The sequence below is a fragment of the Rhinatrema bivittatum genome, chromosome 7 (genome assembly GCF_901001135.1).
Source record: "Rhinatrema bivittatum chromosome 7, aRhiBiv1.1, whole genome shotgun sequence".
Lineage (NCBI taxonomy): Eukaryota > Metazoa > Chordata > Amphibia > Gymnophiona > Rhinatrematidae > Rhinatrema > Rhinatrema bivittatum.
The window spans coordinates 276,534,610-276,553,587 of record NC_042621.1 but is presented as its reverse complement, the minus strand read 5'-3'; the positions used below and the strand labels follow the sequence as shown (position 1 = coordinate 276,553,587).

General features: G+C 44.7%; 1 protein-coding gene across 1 annotated transcript; it reads right to left on the bottom strand.

The window, feature by feature from the left end:
• Positions 1 to 2,156: 2,156 nt before the first annotated feature.
• INA (internexin neuronal intermediate filament protein alpha) lies at positions 2,157 to 17,531 on the bottom strand. Its single transcript, XM_029610291.1, has 3 exons — positions 16,422 to 17,531; positions 9,457 to 9,581; positions 2,157 to 4,288 (listed from the first exon to the last, which is right to left on the bottom strand). Exons 1-3 carry the CDS (start codon positions 17,517 to 17,519, stop codon positions 3,982 to 3,984), a joined length of 1,530 nt encoding a protein of 509 aa, XP_029466151.1. The 5' UTR covers positions 17,520 to 17,531; the 3' UTR covers positions 2,157 to 3,981.
• Between the last annotated feature and the right edge of the window lie 1,447 nt (positions 17,532 to 18,978).

Genomic DNA, 18,978 nt, shown 5'->3' with positions numbered 1-18,978 from the left:
TTTTGTTACATTTGTGGCTTCGTTACATTTTCAAAATGACATTTCCCGTTCCATAGAAATGACATGTATGGAAGCAGCGCACCCTGGATACTGTATAGGCGCTCTATAACGTCCTATACAGTAAAATCGATTGAGAATGCCTACCGCTTGATAGGCGCGTTTGGCGCTCCTTTGGCGCCGCTTGGATTTGCGTCTAATTTGAATAATGAATCGAGTGGATTGTGAACCAAAATGTGCGAGCATCAAATGAGTGGACGCCGGACACTGCCGCACTGTTTTTTACGCGTCGGTACTGTATCGGTCTGATAGAGTGGTAAGCAGCACTTGGACACTAACCCAGTGTTGCTACCGTCGCTGCCCGACGTCTCCACCCCGCTCACCTTACCTCTGTGGCGACTCCCTTTGCTTGTTGGATGTTTGGTTGCTGCGGCGTCATCTTGCCACCCTCCTCCGGTGTTCCCGGACCGGCAAGATGCTGCACTCCACCATGTTTCCCAGAAGCCTAGGGGCGCGCGCGTGGCGCGGCCCCAACTCAAGTACCAGCAGTGGCGCGAACCTCAGGGGCGTCCCCATGAGATGATGTCATCCGCATTGGATATTTAAGGTCTCTGAATTCGCTAACTAATCGAGTTAGCAAGGAAAGTTTCTTACGCTCCTAGCTATTCTGCCTCCTAGGACTTACCAGGGGTACCCGCTCCTCAGGGGCCTCGTTTCTCTTTTGCCTTTCAGGTCGCAATCTGGAACCGGTACTCGCTCCTCGAGGGCCCACGTTCTCAGACCTGCTTCTGAATACCACTTCTGCCAGGAAGTCATTGCTGCCTACAACACCAGTGAGTTACCATCCTTCTCTCAGAGCTTTCCCTGGAACCAGGTACTCGCTCCTCGAGGGCCTAATCCATTCCAACTCCTGGGCTGCTTCAAGAGACTATTGTGTGAGTGTTACCATCAAGGTTCTGTTCCTGAACTCTGCATACCCTGCCTACTCACTATACTTAGTTTCTCTACAGCTCAGCCATCCTGGGATCGCTGTTCCAGTACCTGAGGGACTACAGCCCAGCCGGATGTTCCAGCTCACTACTGCCACCTCTGGTGGTTCCATATACTGTCTAATAAAATAACTAGTGTGTGTCTGTCTCCAAACTCTGAGCCTGACCGGTGGTCCCTCTCGGGATCTTCCCCGGGGGCGTGGTCATCTGCCACCGGCCCAAGGATCCACCCACAACTATCCCAAACAATAACACCCAGAGCTGCCAGAGGAAGTTGTCTTTTCCTTTAGTCCGGGCTTTATCTCAAATTGCCTAGCTGCTCCTCACAAGATTACCTGCCTGGTGTTCATCTAGACACAATGAAGGTTCATCAGATGCCAAGAAATCAGGGTTAAGGCCTAGTGTCACTGAAGTAACAGGTGGCATTAAAGAATGGGAATTGTTTGAGTTAGATTAGCTCATTTGGAGATTTTTTGATCCCAATATGGCTTGCTGATGAGTGTGGATTAAGCAAGTCAATGAAGTATTGTGTAGTTTTTAACAAAAAGGTGGTGGAGGCATACAAATATGTAGGACACTTTCAGCAAGTTCCAGAAGAAAACTTGTAAATGTCACAGTATTGACACAAAAAGTGCTTGATCAGGTTATGTTAAAAGCTATGTGGTCATATAATCACCTGTTAGGGCTCAGTGGAATATTATTTTACATGCGGTACCTTTTTAATTGCAGTGAATCTAGGAGCCTTACTTGTAGCGTAATTATTATGGCACTAGCTTGTCCATGCTCCTTGGTCTTTATTACTAAGTAATTTGCCATAGTAAACATCTGTTCTATTCAGCAGTGGGTAGTCTTGCTTCTCAATTTGCAGATGCTCTTCTTTGATGAGCCTTAAATAAACAGCTCTGCTAGATTATAAGAATTGAATTGCCCTACCCAATGGGTGGTCTTAATGTACAAGAGCAGCTGTTTCAGTTCTTACAACTGGAGTAGCTTTAGCAACAAAAATTTCCTCATAACTCGTTTCTTTTAGATTTTCATGATTAATTGTACATTAAACAGTTGGGAATGATTTAAACAATTTTTTAAAGTGCATGGATAATAAATATGCAGCTTGGTTATTTTTGTACTAGCAAGCTGATGTAGAATAAAAACATAGACCAAAACTCATGATAGTGGAACTCATCCATTTTATTCACTTGTGCCTTACAGGAAATTATGATGCTGGGATTCATCCATTTTATTCACTTGTGCCTTACAGGAAAATGAAAGTGTTTTAGTGCTATCAACCATTCGGTAATTGCTAATATTCCGTGTGAACATAACCTCAGGGTAAAGTGTTCTCATGCAAATAAACGCAGCATACACATCTTCTGGTTTGCATGACTGACATGGTTTTTAAGGCATCGATCTTGGTGCACACAATATTTAGAACAGTTCTATAGAAGACAGTCAGTAGAATACTGTTCAATAAGAAACCTCTTCCCCCTTCCATCTTGAACTTTTGTGCATTAAGAATAGTTAGTACAGTGCCCCGACAATGATCGTGTAAAGAAAGTGTCCATTTGTTTGTCATTTACTTAATAGACAGAATAAGATTTTGTGCAGTTGAATTGCTTTTGAGTCATGAGACCGAGATGGATTAACATCTTCCGACTGTGTTGCCACAGAAGCCTTGTCAACACCCTTTTATGATTTAAGAGTGGACATTTAAATAGGACAACTGGATTCACATTCTACATGATCTATGGACAAGACTTTATCATGAAAGTATAGAAGGCTCACACTACAGGTCTACAACTATAAAAATAAAATTATGTGCTGATCACCAGGTATGCATGTGATTTGTTTGGTGCTATTTCTACATTCAAAGTAGCAGCATCGTGGTACCACACTGTGCTTCTAAAGTTAAGGTTGAAGGGTTTAGCGGTTTCACAGTGCTCTAAGGCCAAACAAAACCCACAGCCTAATTTTAGCAAAATGTGTAGGCAGAATTTCCAACAATAATTCTATCAAGTTTCTTAAACGGGCCCCTGCCAGAAAGGACGACGTGAAAAAGAGGTGATGGCAAAGCACTATGCAGGTGCAGCATGACCAACGTGCGTATTCTTCACTTCAGAACAGGCGCTCAGAAGTCCAACTTTGGGAATCCGAAAATGCTAAAAGGGGGAAGAATATACACCAAAAAGTACTAAAGTGTCAGGACTTCAATTCGTACATCTTGGAAGCAGAAGCATCCCCAGGAAGATGTAAGGGAGAGTTGGGTCTTTGGCACTGGTCCTTTCACTGTTTTAGAGGAATTCAGGCTAACTCTTTGGATTCTTTTCACCACTCACAGCCTTGCTAAATTATCTGTAATCTGTCCTTGTGGGTGGCAGTTACTTTGCTCCGTATGCTTTTGTGAGTAGCCTTTGCTGTTTATTTCTTTAATCTTTCCCTGAACAGTAACTATGTGACGGTTAGTAAACCTGTCTTAATATTAAATTATGGAACCACTGTGAGGGTGCCCTCTTGTGTGTGCAAGTGTAGGTGAAGGAGTGAAGCAGAAATTATGGAAGTTAATCCACAACTTCAAGTCAGACCCCTGGAAATAAAATTATTTCCTCAAACAATGCATGGTTGCTGTTCCCAATTCTGAAGGATTGCTAGAGCTGGTGTTGCAATTCTTACAACTGCATTAGCAACAAAGTTTTCCCCCTTTCCTCGTGGCCTTTTGGAGTTCAGGAAAAGTTTTTTTTGTTTTTTTTTTTAACCAAAAAAAAAAAAAAAAAACCTCTCTTTCAAAGCTCTTCTCATTTTCATTGCCGGAATATAGGGCTTCCAAAAATTAAATCATTGTAGTGAACATTTACTTAATGGTGATCGTTTTGGCATTAGAATTCAAGATAATATTGAGATGTTGGAACTATTTGATTCTGCAAAAAGCCTGAGCATTTAGGTATGGAATGAAAAGGATCAAGTGTATATTGTTCCCCCTAAAACATCAACATGATTTTCCTCAAGGTGTAAATTTTGAGATTTCACTGTTTACTGCCGTGTGCTCCGGTTTATCCACCTTCTTAGTGGACACGATGCTCTCCTCGATAATCTCCTCAAAGGTCTCCCCTATTTGAGTTGAGGTTTTAGAGACCATCTTCAAAGACTCCTCCTTTTCCCCTTTCTTGTGAAGTAGTGGGGTGGGTGACATTTTTGAGGCAGAAGAGGTAAAAGCTTTGGACTGAAAAGAATAACTGGGATTTGGATTTACAGTCGACATGCCGATTCCTCCTGTACTAAAACGAGTTTCTTCACCTTCCAACAATTTTCTGCAAAGAATAATCACAAAACCAGGTATTAGTTGTAAATGGAAACATTAAACATCTTAGCAATTCGAGTGTCACAAATATAAATGTGCACAAGTGTACTCAGTGTGACTCCCAGTACATTAGCATACCATTTGCTTACCTCCTGCGTTAAGAAATGAAATGTGTGCATAAAGGGCTAGATTTTAAAAGCCCTGCGCCAGCTCACCTATTTTGCATAGGCCGCCGGCGCGCGTAAGTCCCGGGGCGGGCCGGGAGTGCGGTCACGAGTCCCCCGGCACTGCGGCCTGTGCCGGGGGATGCCGAGGCGGCGCGAGCAAGTTACACCTTCAAGCAGGCGTAACTTGCACAACAAAAGTTAGGAGGGAATTTAGGTAGGGCTGGGGGGTGGGGGGACGCGGAAGGAAAGTTCCCTCCGAGGCCTCGGAGGGAACGGAGGCTGCCGATTTTGCGCAGCCTTGTGCGTGCCAACCCCGGATTTTATAAGATACGCGCGGTTACGCGCGTATCTTATAAAATCCGGCGTACGTTTGTTCGCGTGCGCGTACTTATTTAAGATCTACCTCAAAGTATTTACACGCACAAGTGCATGCCGGGGTCCCATGCTGCATAACAAAATAAAGAAAAATAGCTAGTCAGCGGGGTTTGAAGGGTTGATGCTAGCAGGGTAAAAAGGGGGCTATTTAACTGGTGGGGGGAGGGGGGGTAGGAAGTCCTATCCATTACCTGGGCAAACTGAGGAAACTGGTAATTGCGTCAGCGCGTGAACCTTATAAAGTTCACCCCACTTACATGGCAGAGGGGGCATTTGCGCGCTTCCAGATAAAGTCGAGCACACCCTATATATGCGTTAAGCCTATTTTATACCATGCGCACATATATACTCACGTATGTTAATAAATGCCCGCCTCCTTTGGCACAAGCCAGGATGCACGCGCTCATGTGCGCTCGTGCGGCTGTTTATAAGTTACCGGCCCTGCCTTTATTTTTTCACCCACTTCTTCTGAGAAGCAGATCGATTTATTTTTCCTCTTACTCTTGTTTACTTTCCTCACATATAGATTTGCAGCCTTTTGTAATAGCTTCTTTTAATTTAGCCCGCTGTTGTTCCACACTGATTTTCTCCCAGTCTTTCATTTTGACAAAGTCCGTATTTGTGAAATTCAAAAAACTCAGGTCTTTGTGACTTCTCTGTATCCAATTCACAATATTGAACCATACTGTCTGATGATCACTGGTGCCCCTACCCAAACATTAGAGACATTATCACCATTAGTGAGCACTAGATCGAGTACCACACCCTCCCTCATGGGTGCCAGTACCATTTGTTTGAGAAGGGCAGCCACTCTCTCTCTACTTCTTGTATATTCCACAGAAGGGATACTCCAGTCCACATCTGGCAGATTAAAATCTCCACAGAGCAACACTTTTCCCTTCTTTCCCACCTTTTGGATGTCTTGGATGAGTTCTCTCTCCAGTTCTTCTGTAGATCACTCCAGTAAAAATGGAAGCACCATCTTTTTGTTTGTTTTTTTGTTTTAGGATGGTTCATAATGCTTCTCCTTGACCCCCACGTCCCTTGCAATTCAGTCGCCTGGATATTGCTTTTGACATTGAGAGCTACCCCTCCCCCTTTTCTGTCCTCTCTTGCCTTTCTTAACAAGTTATAGCCCAGGATGGCCATATCCCCATCATGGGAGTTCGTGAACCGTGTCTCCATAACGGCAACAATGCTCATTAGGGACTGCAGGTCTGCGATTTTGTTGACCAGACAAGAGCATTTTTAGTTAAAGCTTTCCAGCTGCTCTTCCTAATCACCTTCTCTGCTTTTTTTTTTTTTACTGCTTGATTTTGTTTTTCTTTTTTTCCTCTTCCTGTTTTGCTTGGGGCTGACATGCCAAATTCACTGGCCACCTCCCGCCGCCACCCCCACCCCCTATTTTAAATGCCTGATAATACGTGATCTGAATTTGTCTCTTAGCATCCTCTTTCCTGCCACAGAACGGAGGCCATCCTTAGCACATCGTCCTTTATTGCTCAATATATAGTAGCCTCCACTGTATCCAAAACCATTTTCCTTACGCCAGGTTTTGAGCCAGAGCTTGAAATTATACGGCATCGCCTCTCCTTTCCCTTTCCATGCACAGGTAATACTTCTGAAAAGGCCAGAGTCTCTGCCACGTATCTAGTCTTCTCCCCTAGATTTTGGAAAATCTTCTTGTATTTTTGTGGACACCGTTGCTAGCAAGGTCATTGGTCTCCAGCTGGAGGAGGACAGTGATATCAGAGTTTTTACTTTCTTCCATAATTGCACGGACCATCTGGTTTGCATTTCTGTTAGCAGAGGATCTTGGAAGGCAGTTAACAGTTGTGTCCCCCAACAAACTGAGTTCCCAAATTGGCTCCTCTGCTGACCGAGTCTCCCAGCAGAAGATTTATTTTATGACATTTGATCATGTTGAAGGACATCACTTCACATTCTGTTAGTGGGCCTTCTTCCTTTTCTTTTTATGTGCCTAATATAAGCCCATATTTAAAACAATAAAATCCTCAAGAAAATATTTTCAAATGAGAATACATGGAGCTTTTGACCTCCAAAGCTTAAAAATTTAACTGAATTTCAGGGAACAAGTTGGCATCAATATTAATGGAGAAAACTAGGAAAAACAGAGTAATATCAGAGGAGCTAATGTAATAAGGTGCTAGACTAGGCCGAGTGCACATTTTCACTCGTGTCTGTGTGCGCATTTTTGTTCGCCTAATTTTTCTCTTAATCTAAAAAGGATTTTGGAAATACAAGTGCACCTCCTTGCAAATCTCACATTAATGATGGCATTAGCTGTTCAGCAAAGTGCATTAAAGCCCTAAAGGCTTAACTTGTTTTTTTTAATGGTAGAAATTTAACTCTTAGTTCAGAGGTGGAGTAAAGTTAACTTACATTTTTTTGGGCTAGTGTTAGTCTATGGTATTATGCCAGTGTGGTTCTGGACCTGAGGTTCCTGGGTGTGAGGGATCTGGACTCGAGTATCCCAGTTTTCAGTTGGACCCCCACACCCGGGAACCCCAGGTCCAGGATCATGCTGGCAAGGCACCATGGACTAAAACCAGTCCCAGAAATGTTAGTTAATTCCTGGAGAGCTGGGCTAAAAGTTAAATTTCTGAGCCTTAAAAAAAATAAAAAACCAAAACTAGGCTAAACACTGGGGTACTCAAGTCCAGATCCACAACACAGGGATCTGCTGGCCTTGGACCCCTCACCAACTATTCATAAAGCCCCCATCCTACAGACTCCCTCCTTATAGCTACTTTTCTCAGCTCCTCCAGTCTTCAATACTGGTCATTTAAAAATGGCAGGGGTTCAGCTGAGGTTACTTTATATCTGTCTAATGCATCTTTTTGGTTTTGTGCAGGTTACTTATGTTGGGGTTGATGTGATAAGGAGGGCTACGATGAGCAGCCATTGTGTATTTATTCACTTTTTTTTTTTTTTAACACTATAATAATTTTCTTGCCATTAGTAAACTTCCAATGCTGAAAACTAACGTGCTGAAAAATGAGTTATGAAAACATGAGCTAAAATTTAAAGCACATTTTTTACTTGCATTTTATTATATCGGTCCTAAGTTAAGTACACCCAATATCTCTAGTGGTATTGGCAGCAAGAGCTCTCTTCACTGTAGCCTTCTAAAAGAGCAATGTTAGTGAAGTGGCAGGCTGTAGTAGTATGTGTACTGATTTTAGGTTGTAAATCAGTGCTAAAGCCCCGCCTTTGATAGGAAATAAATATTGAAGTGAAGCCAAGACATTCATTGGCAAGCCAATGCAGCCTTACTTACCCTCTTTCCTTTTGACAGCTTACATCAAAAGATTTACTAAGCTCACAGCAAGACAGAGTGATCCAGCTGCTATTCTGAAACCAGCTTGCACTGCGTGGCACTGTGACAGGTGATGACTGTTTAGGTCACCACTGAAAATTATATTTAGGGCTTCAAAATGAGGGCTGGGCTGCATTGCAGGAATCAAAGCTATTCTAGAGCTATTTTTTTTTTTTAAATCTTTTTGGGACAGAACGATGGATTAAAAAAACAACCCGTTTAGTTTATAATAAATTAAATTGCAGAAAATGTTGCATAATGTTACATTAAAATTTACAATTTATGATCACCTAAAAAGCAGGAGCCCTAACTATATTGTGGTTGGCGCAAAACACATCGGAGAGATAGCCAGTCCCCAACGGGTCTTGCCATAGTCTTATAATTTTTGTATAATCATTCTGGTTCTCTGTTCTGACTGACTGGAGATTTGTTTATTTAAAATTCATTCTACTTTTCAGAACCAGCTGCCTCCTGAATGAATTACTTTAAACCTGTACTCTGCTGTGAGAGTTAAATGCTTTCCAGTGTGCTGACATTTTGCTCTTATGATTAAGTAAGAGGCACTGACGCAAGAGTTTGATTAACTGACACAGATTTCCCTTTGGAATGTTATTTATGGTAATTTTGGAGGAAGGTATAATCTCACATGCTTAAAACCATCTCTTCTCCTCTCCTCTCCTCTGATGCCCAATTCTGCCTGGCCATTTTCATTAAATACATAGATAAACGAACAAAATTAGATTGTTCTGAGCTTGGAGTGAGAGGGGTGCAAGCACATTTTTTTGATTCACTGAATGTGAAGGCTCCAGTATAATATTTCACAACTAACATGGTAGAAAACGGTGGCAATCTGGATTCTTAGAAAATGTGTGAAGTGATTTATAGGCATTCCTTATTCAGTTTCACTCAGTAATTTGTCACAGGCACAACCTGAAACCCTTTGGACGTGATCTGCAGACTAATGTTCTACTGTACACAACGCTTGATACTCATGTAAAACCCTCCTAACGGTGGAACATCTTATGCAGTCACAAAAACTGCCTGGATTGGGACCTCGGGGAATTGGATCGCTTACTGCAGTCAACCCTACTATTACGGAATGACTATAGGTTTATTACACTATCAGCTGCCCACTGTAAAGAATATTCTAATTTAAACACACACACTAAGTAATTATATAACTACTGTATATATAAACCAAATATTTCAGTATTTTCCTATTAAAATTCTATTCAAATGTGGTTTTATAATCAAACAAGATTAACAAGCTAAAGCGGGAAGATCAGGGAGCATTACCTATAAGCTGCTATTTCTATATCCAGTGCCATTTTGACGTTGAGCAGATCTTGGTATTCTCTCAGATGACGAGCCATTTCACTCTTTGTGGACTGCAGGTCAATTTCTAACTGATTAATGGTATCCTTGAAATTAAACAACCAGGTACAACAGTTAATTACATTCGCCTAAAAAAAAAAATCCAAAATAAAAAACCCCCAAAAAACAGAAGAAAAAAAAAAGGATATGGCCGGGGAGAAAGTGAGCAGCAGCAGTGAAGGAGGTTGACGTGAAATGGAGGCAAATGTAAAAAAGCACAGTCATGAGTACTATAAGTAAATAAAGATGACATTAGTATATGGTTTCTGTTTTAAAATATATGTATGAGGTCTCCTATAACAATAATTAACAGGAAAATAATCTCTTAAGTCAGCCCAACAAGACAAATTACCACTCACCTGAAGGGACACCGTATTTTCTAAATTAGAATGCCTTCCCCTTAACCACTGTAAGGATTGAACACCAATGTGCTTTAGCTGCTGCCTTTGTATTGATTTTAATAATAAAAGTGGGGTTTTTTATATTTATTTTTTAAAACCACTGTGGCTGTCCTGTGCGAGCTTGCGTATCTGTAGTAACACCGCTGTGTTCTTGAAACCTAGATTCCTTTCCCAGTGACACCGTACGGTAGGATGCTTGCTGGGAAAACAGAGTCGTATGCTGTGACCTTAGCACACACACAGGGAAACAACATCCCCCTTTGGTGGATAAAGAGCTTGATGAAGCTCTTCAGTCACGGCCACAGGAAAAGCCCACTCAAGCTTAAAGTGCCCAAGAGGGCGTCTTCTCTCAAGCTATGTCACTAGGATGGAAGGGATTGGTTTGGGCGGAGTTGAGTGGGTAAGGGATGCTGAGGGGGAGTGGATGGAGTGAGCATATTGGGGGGGGGGGGGAGATTGGTGAATGTTTTAATCTGTTGTTTTTATAAAATATTTTTGTAATTTGGTGTGATGATGTTGTAAACTGCCATTGGCAAGCTTATTCCTGGGATGGCAGTATACAAGTAATAAATGAAATGGACTAGTTCAGAACCTAAATACATAATTTTTTGGGAGACAGAGTACAAGATTAAAATATAATTAATTATATTGATATCCAACCCCCCTCCCCCTCCCAAAAAAAAAATCATACTAATACAGGTAGAAACGAGATTGTTAACAATTAGTAAAAGAGGAGTTGGACCTGTGGCTTATTGCTGGTGCTGCACACTGCCATGTGAAGGACCCAGTTTTCATTCAGCCCTGCTTCTGATTATCTGATGACAGACATTGCAGAAGCAGTATTCAAAGCCCCTTGGGAAGAGGGAATCCTGCTCACTGCAAAACTTCACTTCTAGGCGGGATACAGTGTGCATGCACACCTGATTCCACAGGGAGATGCTGGCATGTACAGGGAGGAAATGGGCCATAGGAACCTAGGGTCTACAAATGGAGGCCCACTGCACCTCAGCTGTGGATCCTGCTCGCCCACCACCATCAAAAATGGCAGAGCGAGGAGGACTTAGTGAATTATGGAGGCAGGTGAGCCAGATCAAAAATAAAACAAACACCACTTGCTAGGCTGAAATGTGAATTCTGGCAAGCTCAAGACTTTGAAACATTGCCCATTTACCAGTGGTGATGAAATCTCTCACCTTACACAGTTCATTTAACTGCTCTGAATAGCCAATAAATTTAAGTCTGCCTCATGGTTTGTTTTTGGGTTTTTTTGACCGAGCAGTTTGCTCCTGCTTGTTTTGGCTTCCAACTCAATTCGAACTAGAGCTCAGAACTGGCCCATGAGCCAGTCATAGCAGAGACAGTTGTCGGGGGGGGGGGGGGGCTGCCATGCTGGAGCCCTGCACCTGTGAGCTGTAAATCTGGCCCCTAGGTGTCACTGCTGCACCACTAGGACTCCTTCCCATCCAGATTCTGTGGAACAGGCCCATCTCCCCCATCCTTCTGGCCCACCTACCTGCTACAACTTTGCCATAGGATCTAGCCCACTGCCACAGTTTGGTGGGGGGGGGGGGGGGGTGGGGGGGGGGGAGGCTCCTGTTTTGCAGCACGTGCTCCACCCCTCCCCCCCAAAATAACACATAAATCAATGACTGCATATATTTTGATGGTGTTTTCAGCATCAGGCAGGCCCACACAACAGGAAGTTCCTCTGGTTCCCATTGGCTCTCCTTTTCATCCCCCTCCCTGAATTCTTCTCCATGATTGTTGGGCAGCGCTTTCAGTCAGGGCCTAGTCAGGTCCAGGGTGAGCCTCATAGAAGGCCCAGGCTGGAGTGGGATGCTTGCAGCTGAGGCAGGGGTAGGGGGGGCCTCACCCAGACTTAGCCTCCAGACCAAGCCACACACCTCTTCCCCTTCCATCCCCACCTGGTGGAGGCAGTAAACACAAACAACACTGGGGAAATCCAGTAGGTGAGGAAGCTGGTCAGGCTGTGGGGGGGGGGGGGGGGGGGGAGCGTCTGTCGGGACTGGGTCGAGGGTATGCATACTCTCTCCTTAGCAGACTCCAGTCTGGTATTAGTTGCTGGGCTTCACTTTTTTCCCCAGCATAACATGTTGAAAAGTTTATTTTTTATTTTAATAACAGAGCAGATCATTGGATGTGTAAACTTACTCTCCAAACTAAGATAAAAGACTTGTTGGTCAGTGTATACATTCCAGACCAAACAGCAAAATCAGTCTGGAGCAGAAAGAAACAGAGGCCAACTTTGAGGGGAGCAGGACTGTAAGCCTGGCATGGGACAATGAGAGAGAAAATGAGGGGGAGAGAGGGTTGAAAAGAGTGAGAGGAAGCATAAGTAGGCATGTAGAGGGGAAGAGATAAGAAAAGAGTGAGAGAGAGAAGGAAGGTAGGTGAGAAGAAAGAGTGACAGAGAAGAGAAGAGAGAGAGGAAGAGTAGGAGTGGTGGGGGAGGGGGAGGAGAGGATAGAGAACTGTATCTGACATAGGAGTTCCAAGGTGGGACCTTACCCCTCTTCTCTCCCCCTCTCAAGGAGTTCCCAATGGGAACCACACCACTCAGCCCTCTGTGCAGCAGTCCCCATTGAAAACAAAAAGGGTTTGCCCCTGCCAGCCTAGGGAGCAGATGGCCTGAGCCAGAAATCAAACCCAGGTCCCTCGGCGTGGCAGCCTACAGTTCTGCTACTGCTCCGATTGGCTAAACCCTCTCTGACTTCTGTGTCTCAGTCCCCGTTTGTTCCTTCTGACTTCCTGTTGGTTGTAGGCAGGGAGCAAGAGCTGCGGAGGCTTCGCTCTGTGCCCTAGCGCTGCTCCCCACTCCATTCCACTTGGCTTCCAGCAGATGAATCGGAAGTTACCTCTTTGGCCCAGGGGATCCTCAGAGCAAAGGGAACAAGCTTTTGATGGAATAATGGAGACAGAGGTAAGAACTGAAAGAGGCAATAGGGACTGAAATAAAAGGGAGGGGGAGAACCATCAAGGAAACAGAAGAGATAAGAATGCACAAGAGAAAAAACAAAGGGCAAGTTAGAGTGAAAGAGGAGGGCTGTAAGAATAGCATGAAAGAGGTAGAGTGTAAAAGAGGGGCAGGAGACCAATAGCGATAGAAAGGACAGACAAGAAAGTCAGAAATGTCATTGGTGAGATCTCCCTTAGACCCTCTTTTAAATGTGTTTCATCCTTGTTCACCCAACAATCCTTTGGTTGCGTAACTCCTCCAACACAAAAGCCTAGCTCTGTGCCTGCTCTATACCAATCCCCACGTTCACAGCTGAAATCTCCTCCCCCAATCCAAAAAAAAAAAAAATTCAAAAATATGAAGAAACCGAATTAGTACATTAAAAATATTGGTAAACAAACATTAAAACTGGGGAAACCTTGCACTGGCAGCCCCTGGTGGTGGGAAGGGAATCTTGGCCATTGCACAATTGTGACCAAATTCCAGAAAGCACAGCTGGCTGTAGCCCTTTGACAAGGACCATGGCTGCAATCGCCGAGAGAGAGGGAGCTGTGAAAACAGGAGAACTCCCCCCACCCAGATGCAAATGGAAGCTTACACCACCACCACCACAGCCCCTGTAGAAGCCCACTCTGGATTTAAGTCCAAAGGAGGAGGAATAAACCGACAAATACCTCTGGGAAAGAGGTGTTTGTATATATTTATTTATTTATTTATTTGATTTTTCTATACCGGCATTCACGGAGTTCGTATCATGTCGGTTTACATAAAACAAGGGGTGAGCAATACAAGCTTTGTACATTGCTTGTAATGTATACATTCAAGCAATATAACTTGAATGTATACATTACAACTTATAACAAATTATAACAAGTGCTCAGAAGAAGAAGTTACAATAAAACAGGGATGATTCTAACTGTATTGTTCTTAATATTGTATTGTACTTAATATTGTACTTAATTCCCTGTGAATGTAGATAAGAGGGCAGAAGCAGCAGCCCTGAGCAGATAAAATTGTGTGCCCATGCTATTGGACAAAACAGGCTGCATCTGAAATGAAAAATATATGCAGGAGTTTTCAGACTCCTGACCAAGGGAACACTTCCAAACTGAAGACTGTAACATGAATATATTGTGGGGGGTAGAGTGGAGCATCAGACGCAGGGAGACTGTGTGAAGAGATGGGGGAATAATGTCTAAGTTTCATATTATGTAGGGATAGGTGGATTAGTATGGCCACAATGAGATGCTCTTTGTTAAAGGGGAGTTTTACTAAGATATGCTTAGTTATTTATAAAAGAAATCTTTAAAAAAAAAAAAGCTTTGTATACAGAACTGTTTATCAGGTACCATGACCCTGAGATTTCATAGTTGCCTGGCCAACTTGAATCTGTAGAAATTAAAGACAGCATTAATCTGTATATGGACACTTATTTCTACATATTTGCCTGGTGAAATATTAACATTCTGTCTTTAACTGCATATAGACTAACTGGCCACTGCAGTCATACATCTATACAGGCTTCCCCCATAGACCTGCAACACCCCATTTATAGCAGACCTCGCCTTCTCCTGAAGAAGTCAGATTAGGGAAGAAAACTCAGCCAGACCGACTGCTGTCATAGGGGTAGATGGTCAGGAGGGAGTCCTGCTGAATTCACCCAGCACTGGCATCTCAAATTGGACTTTAGCCCAACATAAATAAAGGTGACAAGCCAGGACCCCATTCTTTCATGCATTTACCTTTTTCTAGTAACCAATTATTGCTTTCACCTGACACTTAAAAAAAAAGATCTGACACACTAGATCCAAATAATTGCAAATATTTAAAAATCCCTTCCCATAAGATGCAGGGATAATAAACAATCGTTTCTATTGAGTAAATAAATTTCCAGAGGGTAAAAAAAAAAAAAAAAGCAAGGAACCAACTCAGCCCTTGGCTTTTCAAGAGTATATTTGCTTCTTCATCGGCAGAGCTTAAGGAAGACCTGTACTTTATTGTTTGAAGAAAAAACAGTCTCTGCGGACTGCCACTCCCTCTCTCTCCTCCCACCCCCTTTGTCTTTCAAAGCCTTTGCAGCACAACAGGAGCAAGGACAACCATACAAACTTGATGGTCAAGTTTAAAAGGTCACCTGAGAAAGTGTGATGCAAAACTCATCCAAGAAAATATGGAAAGCCCACTGAAAATGCATGGTTTTTGTGTGCAAACCCTTCCTGGCTCAGATAATCTTAGCCTGGTACAAGCCAGTCACTCCTAAATATCTCCCTCCTCCACAGCCTAAATGCCCCTCAATCTTCAGAAATGTTTCCAGAAATTGTTTAAATTAATAGTGCCCTTTGATTTAGTATGTCAAAGCAGAAAACAGATTATATTTTAAGGTAAATAAAATGTAAAGATGTAGCAGATTTGGTATCTAAGGATGATTGGTTGACCGATTTGATCTTCACCACCATGAACAGGATGAATGTTCTTTAAACCTGAAAGGCAGTGCCTCATTCTTAAAAAAAAACTGAGAAAGACAGATGAGAATGCGTTGAAGATTGCAGCTCTGAAAAGTTATTTTGCACGATAGTTTTTAATCTATTATGTTTCATAAATAATTTTTAAAGAAAATATACATAGTCTAAACAGTTGGATAAAAAGTTAAAAAAAAAAAAAAAAAAGACTAAAACACCAGTTCTCATTTAATGCAAATGACAGGAAATTTCACAGGTTTATTTAAATACCGAAATGTATCTGAGAGGGTGCACGGATCTTTAACGTGAATTGCAGGGGCGCGTTCAGAACCTGCCCTAGCGTTTGGCATAAAGAACTGGAAATTCAGCACCTTGGAGAGAGCTTGCGGTTTCCATCTCTCTACTAGAAAAGCGAAGTGTTCTGCATTACTCTGCAGGTCTGCTCCCAGATGAGCTATTAAATACAAAGAGATATTAATCTGGAGGGCATCCTCCTCCCTCCTTCCCAGAGCCATTCAATCTGACTCTTAGAATGATGAATGGACATTGCCTAGATTGAGGAAAGGCTCCGTTCCCAGATCCTTAACGACAGCCACCTTGGGTTTCAAATAAGATCCTGCAAGTCTAGAAGTGGTAATTTAACAAATGCCGATAACAGGAGGGAGACAGGCAGCTAAAACTGCAGACAGAATTGGATTTACCCACTTGAAGATAAAAAGGGATAGGTTAAAGAAGAAAAACCTGAAAGAAGAGAATGTGGGAAGGAAAAGTTAGAAAAGAGAATAAGAATGTTAGGTTTGTTAACATGGTCCAAAAGAAAGGAAGCAAAGAAAAATCAATCGATGACGTAAAGCGTTCCCCATGAATTATAGCGTCTCAATCAAATAATGGAAAACTATGCAAAAACTATATATAAAAATCACTATACAAAATACATAGGGACCCGCTTCTTAGCGGGAGATTGTGTTTTACACCGCCGATTCCTTTTCCTTGAGGTTTGCACCATCGTAGGGAACCCCCCCGGGGCCAGGCTCCTCCGTCCTTCCCTACCTGCAGCCCGGCCGCCTCGGCGCCGTGCCTCTCCTCCATCTCCTGGAGCTGCCTCTCCAGGGACTCGTTGGTGCCCCGCAGGCTCTCGATCTCGATGGTGCGGCACTGCAGCTGCCGGCGGTACTCGCTCATCTCCTCGCGGCTGGCGCGCACCGCCTCCGTGCTGCGCGCCGCCTGCTCGCTCAGGTTCACGTACTTGGACTTGTACCACTCGTCGGCCGACTGCAGGTTCTTGGCGGCCAGCGACTCGTACTGGGCGCGGATGTCGCGCAGGGCCGACGTGAGGTCGGGCTTGGCCACCTCCAGCTCCACGGAGACCTGCGCCGCCCGCAGGGCGCCCAGCAGCTCGGCCACCTCCTCCTCGTGCACGCGGCGCAGGAAGGCGATCTCGTCCAGCAGCGACTCCACCTTGCGCTCCAGCTCCAGCCGGGCCAGGGCGGCGGCGTCCACGTCCTTCTTGTGCGCCCGCAGCGCGCGCTCCAGCTCCTCGCGGGCGCGCCCCTCCTCCTCCGCGCGGCCCTGCGCGCGCCGCAGCTCCTCCTCCAGGCCGTCGCGCTCCAGGCCCACCTGCGCCTTCTCGGCGCTCAGCTCCTCCAGCTGGGCGCGCAGCTCGCGCAGCTCCTGCTGGTAGAGCTCGCCCAGGCGCGAGGGCTCGGCGTGCCGCTGCCGCAGCGCCAGCAGCTCGGCCTCCAGCACCTTGTTCTGCTGCTCCAGCTGGTGCACCTTCTCGATGAAGACGGCGAAGCGGTCGTTGAGCCCCTGCAGCTGCTCCTTCTCGTTGGTGCGGATGATCTTGAACTCGTTGTTCAGGGCCGAGGTCTGCGACAGGTCCAGGCTCTCGCCGGCCGCCGCGGCGAAGAAGGCGGCGCCGCCGCCGCCAGCCCGGCCCTGCCGCCGGTACGAGCCCAGCGAGGAGGAGGAGGTGGAGGCGGAGGAGACGTTGCTGCGGGACAGCGACTGGGGGCGGAAGCCCGAGGAGACGGCGCCGGTGCGGGACGAGGAGCCACCGCTTCCCAGGCGCGCGGCCGAGCTGCGGGGAGCATCGCCGAAGATCTTGCGGTAGGAGGAGGAAAGGTAGTGCTCGGCGCTGAAACTCATCCTGGCGGGCGGGCCGGGGGATGAGAGAGGAGGGACGGCTCGCGCCTGCCTTTTTATGCGAGGAGCCCCACCCGCTCCGTCATTGGCGGCAGCGCAGCCAACCAGCGGCCCCCGCGCGCGTCTTCCCGGCCGCGCCCTGCCTCCCGGGCTCCCCTCCCTCGGCCGGAATTTCTCTCTCTCTCTCTCTGCACTTTTCCGCAGCAGCCGGCGGCTCTCGCTTCTGCTTTGGGGAGCAGGGGGAATGGAACTGGCCGTTTTGCCGCAGTGCTGATGATGACAGCCACTCCGTGAATTCCCAGCGATGGGATTTTTTTTATTAAAAGCCCGATAGTGTTGCCATCAATATATTTTCCCCAGCCCTCAGCTTTTCCGGCCACCACTGCAGGATTTTGAGACCGGGAGGAAAAAGTATGATCCCTCTGTATGCGAAAGGTTGTATTTGTTCTGTACCCCCAGGCTTCTTCCTATGTGTGCCCATGTACCCCTAACATCTTTTTTTTTTCCATACGTGATGTGATCACATTTATTTTAAACACGGCTCATTTTTTTTCTTGTGGGGAAAAACAAAACTGAAGCGAGGTCGTCATTAAAAGGAAACCGCAGCCTGGTGGTTGATAAGGGTGATACTTTGCGTTGTATTCAAAGATACTGGCTTTAAGTAACCCTCCAGTTGAGTTGAAACGGTATCCATACTCTCTTTTTAGAAAGGTTTTGCCAGAAACTGTATTGCCTTTTTACCAATCATCTGTATGGATGTAAGGATTTGTTGCTACCTGGTTTCTCTTGTGATGAAATAAAAGCTTTGAGGGGTGAATTCAGCACAATAAGTCAGTGCATTGTCACTAGTCACCATAAACTTCTAGAGCTGAAGATTATGCAATAATTATTCGTTGAAATCCATTCCCATCAGATTAAGGACATTCACTAATTCCAGAAGGAAGTGGCAACAAGGTTTTTTTTTTTAACAAGGTATTTGTCATCTTTCTTATCCCTACATCATATATAAAGGTTTATGTGAACAGTCATTATATTTACTGCTAGCAACAGTTACATGCATTTATTTATTTTTAATTTTAGAAGTTAATTCGGTGCTCTGAATACAAGATGATACAATGCAAGTTCTGGCACCTCCACAAAATCTAGAAATCTATCCCCTGGTTCCCCAGGAGGATCAGGGAGAACAAAGTCTTTGGGGGCTGATGCAATACAGCGCCCTCAGCCTAGCGCACAGTTTGCCGTGCGCTTGGACACTCATTTTGGATGCACTGGAATGCAATAATGGGATTAGCACATCTAAGATATATGTGCAAATCAGCACATAGCTAATAGCACTCATCACATATAAATGCTACGTAGATGAGGCTATTAGCTGTTACTGCTGATGCAAAAAATCACCATGCACCCAACATGCATGTTTTTAACATGCAAAACTTAACGTCAGCCCCGGAGCCGGCATTAA

Coding starts and splice junctions, on each gene's coding strand:
- INA (XM_029610291.1), bottom strand. CDS start 17,519: ATGAGTTTCAGCGCCGAGCACTACCTTTCCTCCTCCTACCGCAAGATC. Junction 9,582..16,421: donor CCGAGGCGGCCGGGCTGCAG/GTAGGGAAGGAC, acceptor TTTAATTTCAAG/GATACCATTAATCAGTTAGA. Junction 4,289..9,456: donor ATAGAAATAGCAGCTTATAG/GTAATGCTCCCT, acceptor TATTCTTTGCAG/AAAATTGTTGGAAGGTGAAG.